Genomic DNA, 21,875 nt, shown 5'->3' on the forward strand with positions numbered 1-21,875 from the left:
TGCTGATTTGTGTAGATCAACTTGTTTTGCAAAAGTTTGACCGGATTCCTGTGAAAATAGGCTTTTCCTGTATATACACTGTTTCTAAAATGTGCTTTAGGAAGTTTTGTGCAGATACACTGTATTCAACCATAAGAAATATTATAGAAAATTTTGACTGCTTAATTTTATTCTAATACTAATTATATTCAATAAATCAATAGAATGGGACAAGCTCATAACCACAAGGGCATGCTTGTAACTCTCATACCTGGGTCCAAGAATTATTTTAGTAGCATGTTTTTGAACGTCTTTTTGTTCCTCTGACATGTAGGCAGTGTTTTGTGCTTGGGGACCCCAGACAGGACAACAATATTCAAGGATTGGCCTGATGTATTTTTTTTAGCCAATAAGAGCTGACGATCTGAGAAACCCAGCCTTCGCATATTCCTTAAACTTTGGATTGAGTAGTGTCCTTTGCGTACGATATTGTCTACGTGCAGTTTAAATGAGCAATCGCTTGTAAAAGTCACGCCCAGTATTGTCGCGGACGAAACAGTTGGAAAGCGAACATCTGGTATTGTAACATCTCGTTTGAGCGGGTTGAACCGTAGAACTTTCGATTTCGGTTCTTTCAGTTGTAGGCTTTGGATTTACGCTGGTTAACAAAGTCCAAAAAAAGTGTTGGTTCAAACTGCTGTTTTGCTACTGCATTTTCTACTATGTATTTGAGAAGTGAAGACAAGTTGTCAACAAACTTGAAACGCTCCTCAAATTCTGCAAGGATTTTATTGATGACTGCAAGGAATAAAAGGGCAGCTAGTTTCGTTTCTTGGTGACAGCCACAAGTACGTTCGGTCCACTCAGAGCGGATATCATCGGCAAATAACGGATATACCGATTGCCGTCGCCCTCGTAGCTCTCACTAATAGCATCAAGTTTTTTCCAGCTCCCATCTCTTTTAGATTTGTAATGCAATGAGGTGCTCTATAAGGTAGAATGCTTTCCTGTAGTCTGCCAAAAGTAAATCGACAACACTGTTCCGGCTGTCCAGCCACTCAACTATGAAATGGTACATCCGCACTAGGTATATTGCCGTGTTACTGCCTCGTATACAGCCACATTGGTAAGTGTCTATACATTGGTAAGTGTCTATTGAGGGTGCAATCTACTGTAATACGGCCCGGTGGATAAAACCTTCGGCCACTTTAGCCAAGTTGGGAGTTATGGATATAGGTTTCAGCTGATCGCAGGACTGGGGTGCCTTTACTTTCGGAATGACCCGCACATAGGCCGCTTCCCATAATTTTGGGAACGATTTTTCTGAAAAACACTGATTTATGATTGATGATTAATAGTTGTAGCCTTAGCTTTAGTAGTAGTATTATCATGTAATACAAGCATCTTTTAAAAAGCTGCTTAGCGGGGCACTGGACCATCATAGAGAACTGTTTAATTGCTCATTTCTTGGGGAAACTGAAACATATAGTGCCTTTTGAAATTAGCAAAAAACGATTTTGAAATAAATCTGTTTTTTACGAAACATCTAGAAAAGAACAAATCATCCGGGTTGCAGCAGTAGCTAGCAACCTAGTAAGAGACTATCACGTCCAATGTTAAGAATTATAAAAACCCATAACTCCTGAAAAAAGATTCAGATCAAAACAAGAAGTACACTATTGGAACCGCCTTGTCCAAAACTTCTATGTAGCAAACTTACCGTCCCTTGGCTTGAATAACAAAGAAAATATATTGGCTTGAAAATCAAGAAAATTGACTTTAACTACGATATTCTCCACAAACGGCATCTTTTTTTCTTTCTTCTTTTCTACAGATAGCTTGGCACTGGAACATCATAGAGAGTTGTTCAATGCCTCATTTTAAAGGAAATTAATTGGGTTAAAAACCTTTTGTAACTAAAACAAATTATTTTTAAAACAGGATAAATTTTTCCACTAAAAACTGTATTTTTGATGTCTTTTCATACTGCTGTCTTTTCAAAGATATTTGAATTATGAAGCAATCAAACAGTTCGTGGTAAAGTTGTATTTAAGCTTTATATTCCATAGATAGCTTGGCACTGGAACATCGTAGAGAGTTGTTCAATGGCTCATTTCCTTGACCCCCCCCCTCCCCCACCCCTCTAATGTGCAAAAATATAGCCCAAATTTGTTTATAAAGTATTATATTTTCATTGTATTTTGGTATATTTCATTAGGACTGACCTAAATCCACTTCTCAAGTGTGTATCATTGTGTACACAAGTACTGAAAAAAATATTATGTTAGAAGAACACCATCATCACAATCTTCGATGCCAACAAATCGTGGCATAAAACCCAGTTAAAACCTATAAAGATGCCATAAACTAGTAGTACGTAAGTACTATTTACAAGCCAATGGGACCCTTTAACTCTGTATGTATTCCCTGTGGAGTCCTCCATTATCCCACAGGAAAAGTAGCCAATAAAAATGTTGTACTTTGGGGCTTCTGCCTGCTTGGTCGAATTGCATTCCTTCATCAATCAATTTCCAAATGAATGCGTTTGGCCTGTTATAGGACATCACTTGCTCTCTAAGGAGTTCCACAAACAACTACAAGGCCGGAACTCATATTTTGCTTTATCTTCATTCAACGTTAGAGATGATGGAACCAAAAACAATCGTAGTGTTTTTAGCTTCAAAATAGCTGGACAAATTTATCACAAAATCAATTTAGCGGAACACCCATTACAAAATTTTAATTCCCCAGGATGGGAGTTTATTTTCTTTGTTTTTTCAATAAAAATAGCCTATCAAAAACATTATAAAATCCGAAAAACAACTTTGAAAAATACTTATACATTGGCCTATATTATTTCTAAAAGCACTTCACTTTACAGACTTCCTGAAGAAGACTACTGAATGATTTCAAGGCTACAGTGTTCAAGTCTTCTTGACAATGATGGACAAAGAGATTCGATGGTGCCCCTGGAGTCACTTAATCTGCCACACCTTTTTCTCAGCTCACTCTTAATGGACTAATAGCTTCCCCAAAGCAGCCATTGATGGCAAACCTTTTAGACAGAACCAATTTAACTATTGATGCTCTGAAGCCTGCTCCAAGGATCCTGAGGAATTTTCTTTCTAGGTATTTATTTATTTCAATATATTGCTAATATGTACAAACTGATTTTTAAAAGACCTCAGACAGGATGGGTTTTGTGAATTTTATTTTTTACCTTTATTTAGTTTATTAAAGTTTATATAAAATTAATTGTTTCTTCCTTGCAAACATGCTTTAAGAAGTGTAAATGATTAGTACTTCCCAATCAGTTTTTGGTGCTGATTTGTTTAGATCAACTTGTTTTGTAAAAGCTTAACCAGGTTCCTGTGAAAATAGGCTTTTTCTCTATATACACTATTTCTAAAATGTGCTTTAGGAAGTTTTTGTGCAGATATACTGTTTTGCACTATAAAAAATGTAATAGGAAACTTTGACCACTCAATTTATCTGCGGATATTAATTATATTCAATAAATCAATAGAATGGAACATAAACTGCTTTAACAAGGTCTGAAACCAGTGACACTCAGGTATTTCTAGCTAAAATTGCCTTCTACTTGGGGATATTACAGAAATCAGGTTTTGACAATGTTAGATTTCTTATCAGAGCTTATGCCTATAGCACTGATTTTTCTAGGTGGCAAGGGGGTAATCAATCTGAATTTCCGTTTCAAGAGAAGTCACAGTCTATATTGGGATTGTCAAGTCAGTCTTAACCCACACACACTCAGTACCATATGAATTGTAGTGATGGATCTTGCAAAGCTATTTCCAGCAGCCATGCAGAGAGAGATCTTGCTGTTCTGGTAGATAACGAGTTGAATTGCCATGTTCATTCACAAGCAACTATTGCAAAGGCTAATCAGACACTTGGCTTAATCAAAAGAACGTTTACTAGCAGATCTCCAAATGTTATTACTAAGCTGTATAAGAGTAGTTCAACCAAGGCTAGAATTTGGAATGTGTGTTGCATACCCAATCAGCAAGACTGACCAAGCAGCTATGGAATCAGTCCAGAAGAGGGCAACAAAATGTATTAAAGGCCTCTGTGATGTTCCATATCCTTCCTGTCTCCACAAGCTCAGAATAATATCTCTAACATATAGATGCAAACAAGGTGATGTGATACCAGCATACAAGCTTCTAAATGCTGAGGATACAAATCCTGACCTTTTCCAACTGGACAATTTAAAGAGAACTCATGGTCATCCTCATAAGCTTTTCTGGAAACATGTAAATACCAGACTAAGGAACAAATTCTTTTCAAATAGAGTTATCAGGTTGTGGAATTCCCTCAGTGAAATCTACCAGCATGGAGGCGTTCTTGACAGAGTCCTTGGACTCTGTCAGCAATCATGTGTGTATGTCCTTTAATCAAATAGTAAAGTGTCACTAACTGAAGATCTTTAGTTCTATTGTTCACAAAAAATTCAAGAGCATTGATCAGTGCATAGTTGTCATTGGGCCCTATTTATGGTGATACTCCCTGTACATAGAACACTTATTCTGGGGGAACTTTAATTTAACTTCAGTAACTTTAATTGAAAATGCAATCTTGTCTATTGTCCTTCAAGTACACTTATTTGGAGCCTTTGATTGGGTTTTCAGATACACTTTTTGGGCTAGTGATTGATTTGGAGCCTTTTGATTGGTTCATCAGATACATTGTTTTGGATTTGTAAGTCATGTGAAACAGTAGATAAGCTGTAAGATTGAACTGCCAATATTTGAAACCATAGGAGATGCAGCAACATACCAATATATACTTTATGTATACCAATTGATTCAGTTCAAAAAGTTACATAACAAGCCACCCTTAACTCAACACTGAGAGAGGGTGCAGATACTCAATTGATACAAAAGCAATTTAAACAAAATTGCTTAAGTCTGTCTATATAAACTGATTGATTCCATCATTCTTGTTTGATTTGTAGTGGATGTTTACCTGCTTGTGCATTGTTGTGCTTTTCAATATTATCAAACATATATATATAGATAATGAATATATGATCTGAAATCAAGATGATAATTGTGTGTGTCCAAGCTTCAATTGTAAAATTGTGGCAATCTTTCTTTAAATAGAAAAAAGATGAATTTTCTCTTAGAAGCAGAAAAGTCTTAAATTATCTTTCAAAAAGACAAAACCAATTTGTTGTCTCTCACCATCCTTGAACATTCATGATGTTGATAACTATTAGCACACACATAAAATTATCAACAAGAGACTGTGGTTTGTTCTTTACATGCTGAAATTTACAGGTTGCTGTAAAAAAAGAGAAAAAAGTTCAGTATTGCAAGTCCTTTTTTTCCTGTTAACCAAAACATAACTAAAGTTTCTTATTCCTTGATCGAATTTTAGTGATTTTTTCTTATTTAGCAGATTTCTTCAAAACCTTTTTTTATAGTTTTTGCCTACTAAGGGGGTTCGGAGGGGAGGCTTACAAGATAGGTATTGTAGACCTTCAGACAACGTGTTTTTAGTCACAGTTTTGTGATGGTACCCTTGTTGCGCTTACCAGTCTTTCAACTCCAGAAATGGAACCAAAAAGTTCATTTTTAGTGATTTATGGTGCTTTGCAATAGTATTATTAAGAAGAACTTACAAAAAAAGCACGCAGATATGATCAATGGCTTTAAGTGGGCAATTCAACATCTCTCTATGAGTTTGTGGTAGCGTGCTTGCCCTGGCGGAAAGAAAAGAAGAAAAAACAAACCCATCACTGCAAAAAAAGAAGAATGTTCTGTCTTTTCATGATTCAGTTCCAAAACAGAGTTTTTGACATTTGGGATTCCAATAGTGTTCTTTTGATTTTGATCTGCCACCGGTTTGAAGAGATTTGAGCTCTTTTAAAAATTTCTGAAAATTTGTTTCTGCAATGAACTTTATGTTTGAGTGAACATGTATAATACTTTGCATTCCTTTATAACTTTTAAACCAAACAAATTCTTATTTGGCAGTTATTTTCAAAATACGATTTTGAACTTCTGGCTTTGTGTAATAGTAGTTCACTCTTTATAGATTGAAGCTATTGCTGCAAACATGCTCTAGTAAATAAATAGGGCATGCAAAGCCAGAACATTGAGGGAAGATTTTACGATTGTCAGAACCGTCATAAATGGCTTTCAAAGTTAGAAAATGTCATTATTGCTCTAAGCTAGTTAAACTTGGCTATCTTGTGTAATATCATTTAAATTTTCAACAGATATTTCTTTTTATGTAGATTAACTTTGAGCTGTAGCAACCAGGCACATGGATGTCCTGCCTTATTGACATTGGAAAGACTCTCAGCACATATACTAGAATGCCATTTCAACCCAAAGAGACTTGTTACTTGCCAATCAGGATGTGGAGCTTCTATCCTCTTTGAGGAACTACAAAAGCATAATTGCTTTCAAAGTTTGAAATTGGAAATAGCATCAAACGAAGAAAAAATATCCGAGATGCAGTCCGAATTGGATTTACAAGCAATAGCTCAAAAAGAGAATGAAGAAAAAATATCCAAAATGCAGTCAGAACTGGACTTGCTTAAAGCAGAAATCAATGCATTAAAAAAAGGAAACACAGAGAAGCATTCAACAAGTTGAGATTCAAAACTGTTACCAACAGCTGGACAAAGTAAGGTAGTAAATCAGGTGAATTTTTAATGCTCAGTGGTGTGAATTTACAGAAATTTGGAGGGAAGTTAAAACCTGTTTTTTTTTTTAATCGGGGGGGGGGGGCCATTTTTTTTTTTTTCACCTGAGTAATCTTTTCCATAGTTATTATGAGAAATATAACAACAACAAAATGCATAGGTGGAACAGATTCGTGTATTATTACTGGCTAAAGCAAGTTACAGCATGGTAAGGTTAGAGTATAACTACAAAAGTCATTGTCAGTGTGTAAAAACAGATGCAATTTCTAAAGCAACATTTATCTTGGAAATGTTTTCTTGTGTCTGATTTTGATTTCCTACGTCCCCGTTTTGTATTGACTGACCTCACTGATTGCATATTCCCTCTATGTTTCTCTCTCCCTCTTTACCATATGATATTATTTTATAGTTAGTTCTTATTTAGACCATACAAAAGCGACTGCTCACTTAGGATGTTTCTTTTAGAACAATTCGGAGTCAGCGTTATTAAACGGTCAGGAATTATATTTATTTTATTTTTTTGTCCAATTTTATAGAAAAAAGGGGTTAGTCGTAAAAGGGTTAAAGAAGGATTTCTTGTAAAGATAGATGAGCAAAAACAAAACTTAGATCTAAAACTGAAAATTTAACCTGCAAAATGTTGTTTATAGGCTATGACTAAGAGTAACGGGGAAGTGGAGAGGATGACCTGGTGTAAGTTAAACTGGAAGTGAATCCTTCGACCTCTCAGGTGTTTTCAATGTTTTGTCTAATAGATGAAATTTGCTAGTATGGTAATGAAACAAGAATCTACGAATTTCTGGTTTAGTAGAGGGAACAACCGCGCCATTATCAAACAAAACTTATGTTGGGATTGCAATACAGTTGATATAAATTCAGTACAAGAAGAAGAGCAATAAATTATAAGTAATTAAGTGGATCTCGGAAATATACTTTACATATCGATGCAATGACTGATTTTAAAGTTCGTAAGAGTGGACACTGGGCCTAAAGGGACAGAAGGGTTTTCGAAAAAAAAATGAAAATATAAGAAAATTTTTGTTAAAGATCTCCGGGAATACTCTTGGCGCTCTTGATGGAGAACCAGCGTTTGGATGAAAAATCACACGCCGAGTTAGAAAACCTATCACAGAATGTGACTTAGTTTTATTTGATGGAAAAAGGAGAATATTGATAGCTAAAAAAAAAATCTGAAAATTTTTTATAGTTTGTTCATCTGTCTAAATGTGTCATATTGAATCAAGTTCTTCTTTGCTTTTTTCGATGTGGTGCTGTTCAATATTGCACCAAATATAATATGCTTCTACCAAATATAAATATAACAAACGTAGCTAATATTGAATATAACACGCAAAATGTACGACATATTAGGAAAGAGTGCAGAGTCAAGGCGTTTTGATAGGGTACATACAAGGGCATCACCTAGTCGACTCAGAACCATACAAGGGCATCACCTGATCAGAACCATGGAGGTGCTGCTGGTTTAAGTTTTACTCCTAATGTTGTTTGACAGCAATTTTAAATCTTTTTGTGTGCATTTAGGCTCTGTTTAATTTTGTTCTAATCGATTTGGGAACCAGCAAAGGCGTTTTCTTGGTTATGATAGATTTAAAGGAGCAATAAAAACAAAAGTGTTTCTTTTTTTTTGGAAAGTAAAATAATAGTTAGTTTCCAATCATTGTACTGTTATTAAGTATGTACTAAGGTTGTTGAATCTTGCATTATTTTCAGAACAAAAATTTGAAACAGTTGTAAAACAATGGCTCCAAATAGTTCCAATCTGTCATTCAAAGAAGTTAAAACGGCAATGAAAATACTTTTATTTGTAGTAATTTCACTTTGTTCAAAATTCGGATAAGATATCCTTTGTTTTTCTCTTAATTTTTTCTTTAATATATTTTTAAAATATATTCAGTTGTATGTGTTTATCCTTTTTACGTCCTTTTTTTGGAAAGTAAAATAATAGTTAGTTTCCAATCATTGTACTGTTATTAAGTATGTACTAAGGTTGTTGAATCTTGCATTATTTTCAGAACAAAAATTTGAAACAGCTGTAAAACAATGGCTCCAAATAGTTCCAATCTGTCATTCAAAGAAGTTAAAACGGCAATGAAAATACTTTTATTTGTAGTAATTTCACTTTGTTCAAAATTCGGATAAGATATCCTTTGTTTTTCTCTTAATTTTTTCTTTAATATATTTTTAAAATATATTCAGTTGTATGTGTTTATCCTTTTTACGTCCTTTTTTTGGAAAGTAAAATAATAGTTAGTTTCCAATCATTGTACTATTATTAAGTATGTACTAAGGTTACTGAATCTTGCATTATTTTCAGAACAAAAATTTGAAACAGTTGTAAAACAATGGCTCCAAATAGTTCCAATCTGTCATTCAAAGAAGTTAAAACGGCAATGAAAATACTTTGATTTGTAGTAATTTCACTTTGTTCAAAATTCGGATAAGATATCCTTTGTTTTTCTCTTAATCTTTTCTTTAATATATTTTTAAAATATATTCAGTTGTATATGTTTATCCTTTTTACGTCCTTTTTTTGGAAAGTAAAATAATAGTTAGTTTCCAATCATTGTATTATTATTAAGCATGTACTAAGGTTGTTGAATCTTGCATTATTTTCAGAATAAAAATTTGAAACAGTTGTAAAACAATGGCTCCAAATAGTTCCAATCTGTCATTCAAAGAAGTTAAAACGGCAATGAAAATACTTTTATTTGTAGTAATTTCACTTTGTTCAAAATTCGGATAAGATATCCTTTGTTTTTCTCTTAATCTTTTCTTTAATATATTTTTAAAATATATTCAGTTGTATATGTTTATCCTTTTTACGTCCTTTTTTTGGAAAGTAAAATAATAGTTAGTTTCCAATCATTGTATTATTATTAAGCATGTACTAAGGTTGTTGAATCTTGCATTATTTTCAGAACAAAAATTTGAAACAGCTGTAAAACAATGGCTCCAAATAGTTCCAATCTGTCATTCAAAGAAGTTAAAACGGCAATGAAAATACTTTGATTTGTAGTAATTTCACTTTGTTCAAAATTCGGATAAGATATCCTTTGTTTTTCTCTTAATCTTTTCTTTAATATATTTTTAAAATATATTCAGTTGTATATGTTTATCCTTTTTACGTCCTTTTTTTGGAAAGTAAAATAATAGTTAGTTTCCAATCATTGTACTATTATTAAGTATGTACTAAGGTTGCTGAATCTTGCATTATTTTCAGAATAAAAATTTGAAACAGTTGTAAAACAATGGCTCCAAATAGTTCCAATCTGTCATTCAAAGAAGTTAAAACGGCAATGAAAATACTTTTATTTGTAGTAATTTCACTTTGTTCAAAATTCGGATAAGATATCCTTTGTTTTTCTCTTAATCTTTTCTTTAATATATTTTTAAAATATATTCAGTTGTATATGTTTATCCTTTTTACGTCCTTTTTTTGGAAAGTAAAATAATAGTTAGTTTCCAATCATTGTACTATTATTAAGTATGTACTAAGGTTGTTGAATCTTGCATTATTTTCAGAACAAAAATTTGAAACAGTTGTAAAACAATGGCTCCAAATAGTTCCAATCTGTCATTCAAAGAAGTTAAAACGGCAATGAAAATACTTTTATTTGTAGTAATTTCACTTTGTTCCAAATTCGGATAAGATATCCTTTGTTTTTCTCTTAATATTTTCTTTAATATATTTTTAAAATATATTCAGTTGTATGTGTTTATCCTTTTTACGTCCTTTTTTTTGGAAAGTAAAATAATAGTTAGTTTCCAATCATTGTACTATTATTAAGTATGTACTAAGGTTGCTGAATCTTGCATTATTTTCAGAACAAAAATTTGAAACAGCTGTAAAACAATGGCTCCAAATAGTTCCAATCTGTCATTCAAAGAAGTTAAAACGGCAATGAAAATACTTTTATTTGTAGTAATTTCAGTTTGTTCAAAATTCGAATAAGATATCCTTTGTTTTTCTCTTAATCTTTTCTAATCTGCATACTCCTGCCATTTACCTGTGCCCCAGCCATTTAAACATTTGCCTCTCAATTACTTGGACTATTTGTCTTGGCTTTTCTTTGTCTACAATTACCCAGTGTCTTGATGCAACCTATGCAACCTATTGCAAAATACTTGATAACTTCAATTCAAAATCAAATTTTTAAAATTTATTCAGTTGTATGTGTTTATCCATTTTACGTTCTGTCCATTTTAAGCTTTATTTTTTATTTATAGCCATTTCTAATCCTTTTATCTTTGAGTTGTTGTATGGCTTTATGTCTGCAATTTATAGACTTTAATATGGCCCTTAGTTTTCTCTGGAGAACTCTTTTGGAAAATGTATTATGGAAATAAAATCCTTTTGGTTCTTAATTGCCTTTTTTTTATTGTTTAACTGTGGCTATAATTTTTAGATTTTTCATCCCTTTAGCTTTCGAAAAAAAATGAAAATTCTGTCATAATGTTAATCCATAATGAAAATTCTGTTAAAATCCTGCGGTTTTTAATTGCCTTCCTTTGTTTTATTGTTCAACTGTAGCAATAATTTTTAGATTTTTCATCCTTTAGCTTTTGAAAAAATGAAAATTATGTCATAATGTTTGATCACTTTTAGTTTTTTCCAATAAATTACAAGGTTATTATTGCTATTTAGAATACAAAGGTATAATTTTTTACATAGATGTTGAACAGAATCAAAAGACATCGTAAAAATTGAGGAGGATTTGTAATCACAAAATTCTATTGGCTGAAGTAATTCTAACACTGTCTTGTAGACGCCCTCGAACATAGATGAATTTAACACTTCATCCAAATAATCACTTTTTATTGTACGTACCCTTATTATTTTTATAATTACCTTCATATGGGCAAAAAGCTTCTATCAAGGACATATGTTAAAAGTGTTAACAATTTTAGTATTATTTACTATTTCAAATGACAGCAGGTTATCCAAACTATTTTCATTTGATTAATTGTAGTTAGAGAGAACTGATAAAGTATGTAGGAATTAAGGTGAGATAGAAGGTAAGATTGGGGATATAGAAATGAATATTTTTCACAATTGATTTATAAATGTTTTCTTCCAATTTATGCAAAAGCATTGTATCTTTTTATTATGGAGTAATGGAAAAAATTCTTTCAAAAACGGAGGGCCGAGGTTCAAATCATATATGTAATCATAAAATAAACATTATATAATCATATATATATATATATATATATATATATATATATATATATATATATATATATATATATATATATATATATATATATATATATATATATATATATATATATATAAAATTTGCTGAAGTTAAGTTCTTGCTAAGAAGATTCACTCATTCAAAAAAAAAAAATTAAATAAGTTGTGAACACTCGTGAACGAATATTACTGAATAAGCAGCTAAGGAATATTTTTATGTTTCCAGGATACAGTATTTACAGATGGAGCTGGAGCCTTGGAGCCTTGGAGCTCATTACAGGTGGAGCCTTGGAGCTGAATCCAGTGCCACGATTGAAATTCTGAACCCAATGTCAAGACCTGAACTTGTGTTAAGACCTTGTCGATTGATGCTTTTGGTAGGTAATTTTGTTCCTTGAATATGTCAGCCATCTTTCTAAATTCTCAATCATTTCCTCCTCAGAAATCCCACATGCAAAACTCACACATTAATTGCAATTCATGCCAATAAATGCAATTTCGAAGATCATAATCCCTAAGATTGCTCTTCTAACCAAAATCTCAAAGGAGGTTTTTTCCACAAATTGCTCTAAGGAGCGATTTGTTGCCGGCATATGACTTTACTATGTCTCTGGTCCTTTCTATTTATAATTAGAACGCCTATTTATAATTAAGGAGCCTGTTTATTGTAGAAATTGCTTTTAATTATATTGTTATTGCAAGACTTTTATTTCTTAACTTGCCTTTAATGAAATATACAACTTTTTGAAGATGGGTTTGAATTTTCCGTTATCAACATTGCTTTTCACGGACGTTTTTTATACATATGATTTTATAACAAACTCTGGGACTTTTTTTTAGCACGGACTTTTTTTAAGTATTCATTGTAAATAGCGCTATTTGTCGGATGTTTTATTTTTACTAAATGTTAACGAATTATGCAACAATATAATCAAAGCACAAATAATCACTTGGGAAAAACTGAAAAAGAAGTTCTCATTAATCTTAAGCCAGCCAAGTACCAGGGACCGAGCGACGCTCAGTTTCCTAGTACTGTATTTATTCTTTATAAATTTTTTTAGACTGAGCTTTTTGGAAATAGCAGGATTTGCTTCAAACGAGTTTTATTTTATTAAATATTGTTCTGATATTCTTAACTGATTTTTCTTTTTAAAGCATGCCAAAAGAAGGCTATCCTCTTCTGGATGTCCTTTGGAGATGGTTAAGACTCTGATTGAAAACTCCAACAAAAGTCGATGGCCTCTTGGCTTACGTTACAAAGAAGTTCAAAGAGCAAACTGGAATCGAATAAAGGACTACTACTGTCGGTTCGGATATGACTATGTAAGTCTTAAGAAAAATAAAGTACCTGAATTTCTCACTATGTATATTATAATGGCATCAGATAACACTCACATGGACCAAGACATTTTTGTCATTAATCCTGGATTTTTGGTCTTACATTGTGAACCTGATTTGTGTCCTGGACGTGATTTGTGTGATTGTATATTTGGGTTGGATCCTGATATTGATTGCTAGTCTTTTTTAGTTTCATATTTACATTTGAGGATGATAAAATTGATCTTTTAAGTGCTTACGTAGAATTTTTAAATCGTAGAAAGATACTTTAAAGTGTGATTTGATTTCTGTGCATTTTAGTGATTTGACCAATAAAAACTTTGCGGAAAGGGTTCTGTTATTTTAAATAAATATTCATAATTATTTTGTTTTCTATAGTATATGAAAAATTTATTCACTAATATAATTCTACATGAATAAATATCAATAATTTATTGTTATTTGTTATTATTATCCAGTTATGATTTTTTTGTTGACAATGCCCAAATAATAATTATTTAGTCTAGCATTACAATGCCCAAAGCGATTATTCAATAATATGACGTTTTCATTATAAAATTTTCACTGCTAGGAATTACATTTAATACCAGAAATAGGTTTGTCGTGTAATTTATGCTCAGCCGAATTATTTTCTCCGACATATCGAACACATGTCATAAAGAACATATGAAACATTCGTCTTGTTGTACATGTTTTTCATATATAAAGAGGGTTTTCATTCTGCTAACTTCTTTACAAGGTCGTATCCATTTTACTAAACTTGTATTTATTAAACGTGTCTTTAGTATTTTAATGAGTTGAACAACAATTTAAGTCCATTCCTAAGCCTTTTGATGCAAACAAAAAATGTCTAGAATTGAATAAATTGCCTGGCGTCTTGGACATCTCTCATCCCCTAAGTAAATATAGAATCCTAGAAATTTCGGACATAGATCCATGCCTTTTCTCTGCTCTTTTCCCCTCGTCAAATTGATAAAACTCCTTTATATTTTGAAACTTCTTTTTTTTTTGTCCTTCTCCTGTAATAAATTTCTTGCTTATTCTGGCTCTTCTTTTGCACTGCCCCTACTCATCAGTCAAGGATCACTTCGATGGAAAGTATCATATCTCGATCTTATTTTCCCTTTCTTTCGGATTTAAATGTACTCAGTAGTGCCCTACATGTTTTCTAGCTGACAGCAGTTATCAAACCTCAGTGCCATCTATGTGTGCAAAAGAAAAGAAAATATTGTAAAAATAAAAAAATGCTTATTTTCTTATGATATGATTCTGTCAATTTTCAGGAACTAAAACATTATTGTTACCTACTATTCTTATTTTGAATGATTTGACCTACAGAAAGTAATGCTATCTTATACATGTTGGGTTACTGAAGTAGAATAGAACTGAATTTGTCTAAAAATGATTAAGTTATTCTCAAACTGGCTATTTGATTCAACATCAAGCCTCAGTGCATCTATTGACCAAAAAAGTAAAGAAATAAAAAACAAATGCTTATTTTTTTCTGATATTACTAGAGTAAACTCACAATAAAACCTGACATTTCATGAATAACAGAAAAGCAGCATGGATAACATTTATTTATATCAACAAAATTGCAATTTAAATCTTGCCCAATGAAACAATCAACCAAGAGGCCACTTTATTCAGTCCACTCCCCTATAAATAACAAGAAGAAAAATAAAGATTTTTTTTTTCTAAGACAGTAGAATGTGGCCCCTGGATGTTTCATTGAAATATTCATCTATAGTTGCATTTCACCGTCTTATAAAAAAATTCGTATGTTTTCGATGGAAAGGTTGTGTGGTCTTCGTGGATATTTGCGTCCCCCCCCCCAAAAAAAAAACTTGGGTCTATTCCTGTTTTCCTCTCCTTGTGGCTGACACATTACGGGTTGTTACATTGTTTTTTGATTCATACAAGTTATTAGTTCCTGAATGCTATTAATTGTTACATCAGACTGCTCATACAGCTGATCCGTTATTTTGCAAGTAGTTGAGAACGCTTGTTCAATAATTGCTTCGTCTTGATCGGATGCGGGGATATGAAACACAGAAAAGATGCTTTTTCATCCTGATTTTCTATTCTTGGCTTGGGATTCGACTATTTGAGCACTACTAAGGACTACTATGTTTCGCACTACCGGAGACTTGTTTCTTTTTATTGTGTGCTCTAAGGGTCGCAGAAAATCTTTTTGAAATCTTTTTTGAAATCTTTTTGAAATCTAGAATTCGACAATTTTGCCTTTTCAATTAAGTTCATCACCAGTTGACGCTGTGAATATACGGATAAGATTGCAATGTCCTCAATCGGGGAACAGCCTACTTTATTGAAATAATCATTCAAGATATCCAATATTTGAGACCATTGTATGCTGCTCATTCTGTCCATGTTGTCGGACAAAACTTCTACTAGTTTCTGAGGACTAAAAATGCAGGGATCCGTTGGTTGGTTAAGCTCATCAAAATACACCTGACATAATGCTTTAATAAATTATACGAATGCATCTCCGTCTAATTGGGTTGCACTAGTAAATAATCTATCAACGGCTACATCCAATCTATCAAAGCAACATCCTACAAATGGCGAAGAAGCGCTAATATATTGTGGTGTAAAGAAGTTCCGATAAGCTGGTCCAATTCTAGTTGATATATATATTTAAAAATATTAAGCCACAACTTTCCCAGACAATTACCATCTGTATTGGAAATAGTAATAAGCATTTTAATGGTTTCAATATCTTTTGTCTTGAGCTCGGATATTGCTGAATCGGCAGTTGATAATCTAAAGCCTGCTAAAGTTTTTACATCTACCTCTCGTTCCGACTCCAAGTGAAATATGCAAGCTATTCGTACTGAATATCTGATACCATCTCGGCAAAGAGTTGCAATTACTGGGTCATCATAAGCATGTAGCCCATTACTGAACGCAGCTAAAAATGGGGTGTGTGCCGTTTTAAACACTGGAAAAATGTGTTGAAGATACTTAGCAGTAATAAATACGGCCTGTACGTGAATAGCTGATTCCATCAACTGTTGAGCTCTACAAGGCAGAATCTTTTTCTCATTAGTTATTTCCATTCCCATGTCTAATTTGCTTACTTTACTATTTCTAGTACGACTTGGCTTTCGTTTCTGGTGATTTGATCATAGATGTCAGACAAGACCTCAGCGGGTAGATCTTTGGTATAGTTATTATTTCTAAGGTTTATAATATATTCATCCTCTGTCATCTTTTTTTTAACCTCAGGACTATAAAGATCATTATTTAGAAATATTATTGAACAAGCAAGCATAAAAACAGTATCAGTGTTTTTTTAAAGTTACTGTTATTGTACTGATATCTACTTGCGAATTTTTCAATTATTCTCTGTGTCATTTGAGTTTCTCTTGGCAGACGACAGCCTTCTAAAAAATATCTCAAGGCAGATATAATATCTTTGCCATGAAAATTCATCATATCAACATAGGCGTGCATTATTTCAACATTTGAATTACCATGATCTCCTAAGAAATATCCAATTCTGAATATATCTAGCCGTTTGTCTTTAAGAAGAAAAGATGCTATGTCTTCGACCATATTGTCAAGTATTTCTTGCAAGTATGTTATACCTTCTTGAGGTTCTTTGTTAAACTCATGAATACCTTTTTCTAAAATATTCTTTTGTTGTTTTAAAACCTCAAATTGTTTCCCAGAGTCCGAATTCTCAGAAATATCCTTCTTATTTTCAACTCCTTCTGCCATACAGTTGACAATTGAAACTATGCCATCCAAACTTTTACTTCGTAATATTTTTCCTTGATTGGTATTAGCACCAATGTTAACTGATTTCCGACCTTAAGTGATCTCTGACAGCGTATTCACAATTCTTTCATAAATATTAGCAGCAGCCAAATCACAGTCATAGTTAACAATGGTATCAGCAACACACTGAGCATCAGCACACGTTTGTGCTACGGTATTCATCACCAGGCATTTGAAGAAATATTTCGTCAAAAAACACTTCGATTTGGGGTTTTAGATGTTGGCTACAGCTAGCTAATAGAGACAGAAAAGTTTCCGGTGATAATTGAAAAACCTTGGAACATGGGAGGTGCCGTTTTTGCTTAAAGCCACAAATAAATACGGGCGGATAGTAGCTACAAAAGCAGGATCAGATCTAAATACATTGGAAGCCTCCTGAATACTTTCTAACAGTATTTCCAAAGTAAAAATATCTTGATTCATTGACCATTCACAGGGAACGGAATACTAAATTTGTATCTCTTTGCTGTACATTATTGCAACACTGCTTCTTCAACTGCTTGTTTTTCCATCCTTTTAAAGATGACACTCGGTATCTGTTTGAGGGTAGCTTTTGCTGCTTGCTGGTTGATATCATTCCGACTTGTCAAATAGATGTTATAGACAGTTTTTAGTGATATTAGCACAGTTTTCATATGGACTTCAAAATTCTGGGATATCATTATACTCAAAAGCCTTAATAATTTGCATTTGCACTCCGTCATCTGTTTGCTTACCGGTAAAACAATTACAGGTAGTTTCAACCAAGCGATCGATAAGTCTTCGGGACTTGTTTCCAGGGTCTATTTCATTTCCAGTCAGTTGACCATATGCAATCTGCTTCTGGAGGCAGTCAATTGCTGAAACCACAATTCGTGGTGTTTTTTACTTTAATTGCAATTCAAATGAAGTATATTTTTCTGTACTCGCAGTATTCTGACCTTCATTTCGAGGAGGAGGTAAGCCTTTTGAAGCAGCATATTCAACCTGACGGATCTTCCTAGCTTGGATTTCAGGTACCAAACTTAAAGCCTGCTGGAATAATTTTATGGCCTTTTCCTGTTTGCCTGTTTCCGTCATTTTGACGGCAAGGTTTCTTGCAGCTATAGCCTCTATAACAACCGTCTCTTTTTTCACTTCTTTTACATTTTCTTTTGTCTTTTTGATTTCCTCAACGAGCGTTTGTGCTCTTTTATCTGCGGCTTTTTTAGAATCTATAGTGGCTTCTGTTGAATCTAGATCTAGTGCAGCAATAGATGTTTGAGACACCGGAAGAGACTCAACGAATACAGTTGGAACAGTTAAATCAGAAACGGGATTGGCTGGCATCACCAGATTAGACAGAATTTCAGAGTATGACACATGGCTAGAAGATACTTCATCCACATTAATCGCTCCTTCCTTTTCTACATTTCATAAACTGAAATGACCCCGAAATAAATTGAAATGATCTAAGCAGAAATAAGTTCTGCGGAATAATAGCTTTCTTCCTATTGAATAAAATGTTTTCTTTTATACAAAAAAACAAAAACATATCTGGACTGGTACACAAGGTGGAGAAGCGGAGGGGGAATACTTCATGAACACTGTTTTGAAATTTACCAAGAGAGGGATATGATACCAGGAAGTTAGTTTTCAATAGCCGTTTAAATAGAAGAATTTTTGGTTTTATTTTTTTTTTTGTGTTTATATTACATAGTTGGTGAAAATGAACTTATACACCAAAAGAATGGATTCTTATGATTTATAAGCCTCGTTAAGTTTAAAGTTTTCCATCAAAAGTTATGAGCCTGAGAGAATAGAAGCATTTTTCAAAAAAGGGAAAAGCAACCCAAAACGGGCTATTGATTTGGTAAAGTGATTTAGTGTTCGAAATGAACTGAATAAACTGAAATGATACATTTCATAAACTGAATTGTATATTTAAATTACAAGCTGCTGCAGCACAGTGGAGTAAGGCGTTTCCTTCGGTTCTTAAGGATTTGAGTTCCACACAGTCTATGGTAACGACCGATCTTGAAGTCCAAAAACGATCGATCTTTCTAGTAAAATATTTTCAAGGCCTCTGATAATGAATATTTTTCATGAAAATGTTTGAATGTATCTATTTCGCTTATCAAACTGTTATTGATAGTCAATAATTGGCAAAAAATTTCACTAGTTTGTTCTGTATGGCAACAATTCGTAACAGCAAAGTAATAAGTTATAGCAATAATTTTGTTATTATTATCAAAACATTAGAACTTCCCAAAATAATCTAATTGTGTATCGCGTCAACCTGTGGTATTTTTGACTCTTAAAAATAAAAAGTGATTTATAGAGGTATAGAAGCTAGAACCAATGTTGTCAACATAGAAAGGAATTGTTTATTTAGTTTTTATCTCTTTCTAGTAGAATATTTTCAAGGCCTCTGATAATGAATATTTTTCATGAAAATTTTTGAATGTATCTATTTCGCTTATCAAACTGTTATTGATAGTCAATAATTGGCAAAAAATTTCACTAGTTTGTTCTGTATGGCAACAATTCGTAACAGCAAAGTAATAAGTTATAGCAATAATTTTGTTATTATTATCAAAACATTAGAACTTCCCAAAATAATCTAATTGTGTATCGTGTCAACCTGTTGTATTTTTGACTCTTAAAAATAAAAAGTGATTTATAGAGGTGTAGAAGCTAGAACCAATGTCGTCAACATAGAAAAGAATTGTTTATTTAGTTTTTATCTCTTTCTAGTAGAATATTTTCAAGGCCTCTGATAATGAATATTTTTCATGAAAATGTTTGAATTTATCTATTTCGCTGATCAAACTGTTATTGACAGTCAATAATTGGCAAAAAAAATTCACTAGTTTGTTCTGTATGGCAACAGTTCGTAACAGCGAAGTAATAAGTTATAGCAATAATTTGGTTATTATTATCAAAACATTAGAACTTCCCAAAATAATCTAATTATGTATCGTGTCAACTTGTGGTATTTTTGACTCTTTAAAATAAAAAGTGATTTATAGAGGTATAGAAGCTAGAACCAGTGTCGTCAACATAGAAAGGAATTGTTTATTTAGTTTTTATCTTTTAAGTGCAATAGCTTAACGTACTCTGTCCCAAGTTCCTATCAAGGCCTAATGCTAAGAAATCGACATTGATGGGGTATCGATTTAACTGATGGGGTCCAATTAGTTGCCCTTCAATCTTTTCGTTTACTTATAAATAGCATTAGAACTTTGATTTGTGCTCGACTGAGATCTTTCCCGATCTCATAGGACCACTGGTTTGAAATAATCACACCCCGAGGAAAAGGAAATGAAAAAAGCAAAAAAAAAACCTATAAATAAGCGTTCGTAATTCTGGCGAAAATGCAATATTCTATATTTTCATAGCTAGAATCTTGAAGCCTCTACAATAGGGTTCTCATATATACTGAAACTGACATATCATGGTCACATTGGTAGTAGCAACCTGGTAAGAGATGATCACAACCCACTCTAAGAAATACAAGAGCCCATAACATCTAAGAAAAGTATCAGATCGAACTACAAAGTACACCATTAGAACCGCCTTGTCTAAGACCTTTATGAAAGAAACTTACAACCCCTTGACTTAAACAATAAGGAAAATCCATTGACTTGAAAAACAAGGTAATTGCCCATTATCATCATATTTCGCATCGATAACATCTTTTTTCTTTTCCTTCTCCCAGATGGCTGGGTACTAGAAAACTGTAGAGAGCTGTTTAATGGTTCATTTTAAAGGAAATCGTCACATCTAGTGCCTTTTGTTCTTAAAAAAAGTTATATTTAAGCTAAAATCATTATTTTTACAAAAACTACATTTTAATACACTAGACAATGAATGTCGTTATATTCGTATTAGAAGTATTTATGACGTAAATTATGACTTAAGCTATGATGACGTCAGTATATTCCTCCTGAGAAGGAAGGCTGAAGTTCGTGTCACTGTAGTAATGATTTACCTTCCGGTATTTTTTTCCCCGGCTTTAGCAACATATTGTAGGGCCGAGGCAAGGATTAGTAGTCAAGAAGCGTCGTCAATACAATTAAAATAAAATATAGTTATAGTAGTAGTAGCCATGGGCGCAGGGGAGGGCAGCTGCCCCCCCCCGAGAACTTCAAATTTACGCTAGATATTAACGAGAACTTTTAATATACTGGAATTTTTTTCTGGATGTTACCTGGTAGATGGTTAAAAAAGCTGGAAACAAACAAAAATTTCCCAACATCGTTTACAATATCAACATATACATTTCAATCTTCAAGATTGGTTTTTTGTACGATATAAATATGGGAGATTTACCAACGATTTGCTAATGTTCATTTGTTTAATTATCCATGAATTGATTCAGTTGAACGATAAGAAGTTGCTGAGCATGCCAAAGCAAAAGTAACTCATTCAATACCATCCTTGAAAAAGACAATTAGGAATATTCCGCCATTTTTTCATCTCCTCAGTTAGCGCAAAGTCTCTTGCTCCCGTCTCCTTCCAAAAGTGGACCTTAAGCTCTTCAGTTGCTACTTTTTGATAATGATAATATTGTGAACAGAATTCCCTTTCTTGCTCTTCAGCTCAATCAGAATGTAATCACCAGCCTTGAATTTCTCAGTGTCAAATTTGAAGTTGCTGGTTGGGGGCTCGTCTTCGATGTCTATGCTGGGGTCTGAAGAGTTGTTGTATACATTATTACCGATGTCAGAATCGTCACTATCTCTAACTGTTGTAGCCAGAGACGTGCCTTTTTCTTTTTAGTCTTTTCACTTGTCCGACTTTCTTCCGTTCCAGGACTAGGACTTTTTGGCAGATACAGCTTTTATCCTAGCAGTAATGCATTCTTTCATGGGGGTTTCAGTGAGCACTTCTGAC

At 33.0% G+C, this 21,875-nt stretch overlaps 2 protein-coding genes and 1 pseudogene across 4 annotated transcripts in view; 2 read left to right on the forward strand and 1 right to left on the reverse strand.

Annotated features, from left to right (window-relative positions):
- LOC148945489 (E3 ubiquitin-protein ligase NRDP1-like) overlaps positions 1-8,946 on the forward strand; it is a 60,174-nt gene extending 51,228 nt beyond the window's left edge. The window contains exon 3 of the mRNA XM_089099649.1: positions 8,692-8,946. Within this exon, the coding sequence (XP_088955775.1) occupies positions 8,692-8,704 (13 nt within the window). The 3' untranslated portion in view covers positions 8,705-8,946. The remainder of the gene's footprint in view (positions 1-8,691) is intronic.
- On the forward strand, positions 1,387-13,498 carry LOC148945490 (E3 ubiquitin-protein ligase NRDP1-like). Of its 3 annotated transcripts, none has more exons than XM_089099646.1 (4): positions 1,387-3,108; positions 6,245-6,656; positions 12,103-12,253; positions 13,032-13,498. In XM_089099646.1, the coding sequence occupies exons 3-4, from the start codon at positions 12,119-12,121 to the stop codon at positions 13,392-13,394; spliced, it is 498 nt and encodes a 165-aa protein (XP_088955772.1). In that variant the 5' UTR covers positions 1,387-3,108; positions 6,245-6,656; positions 12,103-12,118; the 3' UTR covers positions 13,395-13,498. The 3 variants fall into 3 exon arrangements, with proteins under 3 accessions (XP_088955772.1, XP_088955771.1, XP_088955773.1); XM_089099645.1 differs by having other exon boundaries at positions 6,245-6,644; XM_089099647.1 differs by having other exon boundaries at positions 6,245-6,639.
- A 1,175-nt stretch (positions 13,499-14,673) lies between these two features.
- Positions 14,674-20,150, reverse strand: LOC148945491 (brefeldin A-inhibited guanine nucleotide-exchange protein 1 pseudogene; annotated as a pseudogene).
- Between the last annotated feature and the right edge of the window lie 1,725 nt (positions 20,151-21,875).

The sequence above is a fragment of the Artemia sp. Qi Xiang Cuo genome, chromosome 13 (genome assembly GCF_049724085.1).
Source record: "Artemia sp. Qi Xiang Cuo chromosome 13, ASM4972408v1, whole genome shotgun sequence".
NCBI lineage: Eukaryota > Metazoa > Arthropoda > Branchiopoda > Anostraca > Artemiidae > Artemia > Artemia sp. Qi Xiang Cuo.